The sequence below is a fragment of the Cricetulus griseus genome, chromosome 5 (genome assembly GCF_003668045.3).
Source record: "Cricetulus griseus strain 17A/GY chromosome 5, alternate assembly CriGri-PICRH-1.0, whole genome shotgun sequence".
Classification (NCBI taxonomy): Eukaryota; Metazoa; Chordata; class Mammalia; order Rodentia; family Cricetidae; genus Cricetulus; species Cricetulus griseus.
This window is the reverse complement of record NC_048598.1, coordinates 176,613,869-176,618,718: the sequence shown is the minus strand read 5'-3', so window position 1 is coordinate 176,618,718 and position 4,850 is coordinate 176,613,869. Positions and strand designations below refer to the sequence as shown.

The following is a 4,850-nucleotide window of genomic DNA, read 5'->3' as shown; positions in this document are numbered from 1 at the left end:
ACAGACACACACACACACACACAGACACACACACACACACACACACCACACACACACACCACACACACACAGACACACACACAGGCACACACACACACACAGACACACTCACACACAGACACACACACACATACACACACAGAGACACAGACACACACACACACAAACACATACACAGACAGACACACCACACACACACACACACACACACACACACACACATATATATATATATATATATATATATATATATATATATTTTATTCAATACACATGTTAAATAAAAATTAAGACAGGGCTCATCTTTGTGAAATACTAAACACATCATGAACCGCTTTCAAATATATGCCACATATTTGTGTTTGGGGTGTATTAGTTAACACCTTTGGCATCTGTACCATTATCTTTCCTCAAATTGAAAATAGGTTTCTTGTCTCTGGTTAAAACAGGAAGGAGAGAAGCCTGCTACCTGGTCTTTAGTGCCATGGTTTCATGTCTTCCCAACTCTCCACCCCACTGAGGATATAGGACTTTCTTGATGGTTTTGGGATCAGTCTCAAGAGGAGGACCCTTGAAATAGTCACCCCTGTATTAGAAAGGAGAGTTGGGAATTAATTGTTTAATTGATTGATTACTTCAACTATTACAAAAACATTGTTATGGCTAAGAGTTTTTTTGACTAAGACATTATTGTTTCTGTGGCAACTGCAGGAATGTGACTTCATTTAAAGCAACTAAATGCAGAGAGCAGATGATCGAAAGTCACTACCGCTTTGAGTTCTTTGATGATCAACTCATTTCTCTGACAGGTTTCACTTATTTAGCATGGTTATATGAGGGTAAACTAAAGGAAGAAACTCTGGACGGATGTGGTGACCTCCCTTGCTATTCTGTCTTTGCATCTGTTCGTAAGGCCCTGAATGGCTGAGGTGTGGTCATCCCTGCTGGCCTGTTCTCCATATATATCAGATTGATCTGTCCTGGGAATTGGTTCTGATCCAGAGTATAGCTGATCAATAGGATTCTTCCAAATCCAGAGTGTGGATTTTAGAAATCTACTCCACAGCCTTTTTCTTTTCTATTCCCCTAGCCATATAAGTGGAAGGTTTCAGTGCAATAACAGCTTTTTCACTGGGCATGGACATGACCAAAAGAAAAAGGCCTGAGCAGAGGAGTGTGTGGCTCTTCTGAGTGAGGAAAAGAGTAACAGAGGGTGTGAGTGGTGGCTTGTGATTCGCCTCAGGTTCCCCTTTGGTTCTTTAATATTTGAGCATGGGGGCTTTCATTTGATAAACCATGAAGAAATTTATAACACAATGTTTTTTCATCCATTATCTTTTTGTCATATCCCACATCAAACTCTTGTCAATTATTCCCCATCCATATCCAATCATCTTTATGCTCTCTTCATATCTTTCTGCCTTAATCTATCTCTGTCTCTGTCTCTCTCTGTGTCCTTCTGTCTCTCTCTATCTCTCCCTCCATGACATCCTCCCTAGTACTTCTTACCTATTTTCCTTCCTTGTTAAGAGTGGATGCTGATTCATCCTCACAGCATGTCCTTAACTCTTACCTTGGCTCACAGGCACTTATGGAAATTCTACAAGACTGGGGTCTCCCTTATCATTATGTCCAAGTAGCACTGACCCCCAAATCAATGGGAACTCCTTCCAACAAACTGACTTTTCTTGCTTTAGGCAAAAATTTAGACAATAAAACAGGCTTTAATTTACCCACATGCTGTTGATCTCTCTCTTACTGGAGTAATCTATATTAGAGCTTATTCCCAGCTACCAACAACTGTATCAGACCCCTTGATATAGAGATATGTGTATGTATCTATGTAGAGATATGTATATATATCACTTAACAACTTCAGGGGAGTATATTCACATTGGAAGCAGTAGAAATATTGTGCATTTTACCACGACTCAATCTGTTTCTCCTTCTGTACCTGCATGCATTCAAGAGAACGAAGGGAAAGAGGACATCACTTTACAAGGATCCTCAACAGTAAATGGTGTGTCCCCTATTTCTCTCTCCCAGTCTACCTTTCCAAACGTTCACATCCTCCTATTTTCGGACAGAGACTTGGTTACTAAATCTTTCCCTAAGCTGAACATTTTCCCTGATGAAGAGTGTTTAGGGATGTACTCCCTTAATTGAGAGAAGCCAACGGCACTATGTAGGATTTTGTGTGCACCCATGGTTAAAGGTTTGAAGTGGAGCTACACAGATCAAAACAAAAAATGTTTACTCTACAGAGTGCCAGGCTATTCATATATATTTTGCTCTAACATCAAGACCACAAATAATATTGACATAATTTTGCAAGAGAGAAGGAGACGGGACCAGTTCCATAAAGACTGCTCTTCTCTCAGTGGTCAGAATTGATGTGCTGTCCATTGCACTGTCAGAACACTGAGAAACACCTTAAGGATAATATTGTCTTCTCATTGTAGAAGAACAGTTACTCCAACAGTTCAGGATGCTGGAGTGGCTTCCCTTGGCTTCCAGCACCTCAGTTCTCCTGTGTAATGTGTATAATGCCATGCTTCATAGTCCAGTATGGTGTGATGCTAATGGATACCATGGGTGGTATCTGAAAGTTTGCCAACCCTCAAGTGGTGAACAGACAAAGCAACCAAGGTTTTATAAGGACTTGGAATAAAATTGCTGATATTATTATTCCCACAGGCATCTTCATCACTATAGACAGAAATCTACAGAGAATTTTATGACTTTGTCCATCACCTGAATCAAGATAAAGAGCAGTGGTCAGATAATAAAGACGCTGCTTATCCATTGCCTCTTTCATCTGCTCATGAAAATATAATTTTACCTGTAAATAGGCTGTTCTTTAGTTTATAGGACATGTCACAATTGTTGCTGGTGTGATTGAAGCATGCCAGAATGATGGCACACAGGAAGGTAAGGCTCATATTCTGGCTGTGTTCTTGCGTCCTCCTTAGTGTTTCAAATTCTGAGGGAAAAGGCCACTTACAAAAATAACATAAACTAAAACTTCCCAATCATCCTCAGTATAGTAAAGTTCCCTCTAAAATACCTGCAACATGTAAGATGCATTTTCACTGCTCCAGTCAGTGGCAATCTAGAATTGATGACAAATATAAACCAATTTTATCAAACAGAGTGGTGAGCACCCAGGGATGTTCACTACAGAATCAGGCCTCTACATTCCAGCATTAGAATCCCACTGCTCTGACCACAGTGCTATCTGAGAAAGGAGCCAGTTTGTTGCCAAAATGGAAACTCCACATCCTCAGAATCTGCAGCAGGCCACTCAACTCTATCTTCAATCTGAAAACAAGAGATTGATTACTACTGCCAAAAGTAATTCAGGATCAGATGTATCAATAACTAAAGACATAAATTTAGATTTCATAGGAGAGATTAAAGCACCTACCCCAAAAATCTATGGGGACCTCTTCCAACATATTGCCTTTCCTTGTTGTAGGCAAAGCAAACTGGACTATCAAATGGGCTGTGTTTACCCACATGCTGGTGATTTGTCTTTTATTGCCATAATCCATATTGTAGGTCATTCCCAGCTACTCTAGCATCAGATCTAGTCCCTCAGATTTAAAACGTATTCATATCATAATGTACTGACACAGTTTATCCTATCTTACTTTATTAATAATCAAGTCAGTGGGTGTGGTCACTGGTAAACAGCTGATGGAGGTTAGTGTACTTTAAGAACATCCCCCAACACATCACTTTCTTCCCAGTGGTCCTTTGAAAAATGGACAAACACCCTCTAGGAATGGGAAGTGACAAACAAAGGGACACTCAGATTGGTTATGTCCGAGCAAGCCTCCAGGGTGATCTTCTCTGTCATCTCAGTTCCAGAGAAGCTTCCTGCTCCTCCACGGTTTCTGACACACTCAGGATGTGGTTACAACACTGTGTGTCCAACAGTAATAGACTGCAGAGTCCTCAGATGTCAGGCTGCTAAGCTCCATATAGGCTGTGCTAGAGAATGTGTCTGCAGTCAGTGTAGCCTTTCCCTTGAACTTCTGATTGCAATCAGTATTACCATTTTCAGGATTAATGACTCCAATGCACTCTAGGCCCTGTCCAGTTTTTTGCTTCATCCAGTGCATGACGTAGTAAGTGAAGGTGTAACCTGGAGCCTTGCAGAACAACTTCACTGAGGACCCAGGTCTCACCAGTTCAGCCCCAGACTGCCGCAGCTGGACCTGGGAGTGGACAACTGTGGAAAGAAAGGAAGAGTATATATCTTTGACACCTCAGTCCCTGTTCCTTCTTCTGGTTTAGAACTTGAAATCCTCTTACCTGTAGTTACTGACACAAGAAAGAGAATGATCCAGCTCCATCCCATGGTGAGGACTTGTGTCTTGTGTAAGTAAGGACAGGACACTGCTCTTATGCTGTGCTGAGGTGTGGATGTCCTTGTATTCACCATAGTAGACTCAAGTAATTTGCATATTAATGGACAGGGTACTCCTTAGATAAGGACCTAGTCTTGTTGGAGAGGAAGGTAGAGGAGACATATATATAGGTCAGGCAGCAGGATGCTGAGGTCCCAGTCCTAATCCTTTCTGAGGATATATATAGCATCCTTGTTCTCTGGGCTCTCTGCAGATGCTGAGGTAAGTCCTTATACAAGAGCAATATAATTGTCCCATGCTGAACCAGCTTAGTCAAGATGGTTTTTGATACTAGCCAGAATATCAATCTCAAAGTGAAAGTAAATAATCCAAATTAGAAAACAAAACCCAATTTAACACTTCAGGTGACATGAATATATGTACATATATACAATAAAAACAGTCAAGGATTACACAAGAAATTAGACCAAAAAA

The 4,850-nt window shown here is 40.8% G+C and overlaps 1 gene segment (V, D, J or C); it reads right to left on the bottom strand.

The window, feature by feature from the left end:
- Positions 1-3,908: 3,908 nt before the first annotated feature.
- On the bottom strand, positions 3,909-4,366 carry LOC113838689. The segment is given in 2 exon segments: positions 3,909-4,237; positions 4,321-4,366. Coding segments are annotated over 2 exon segments (375 nt in total).
- Positions 4,367-4,850: the final 484 nt, after the last annotated feature.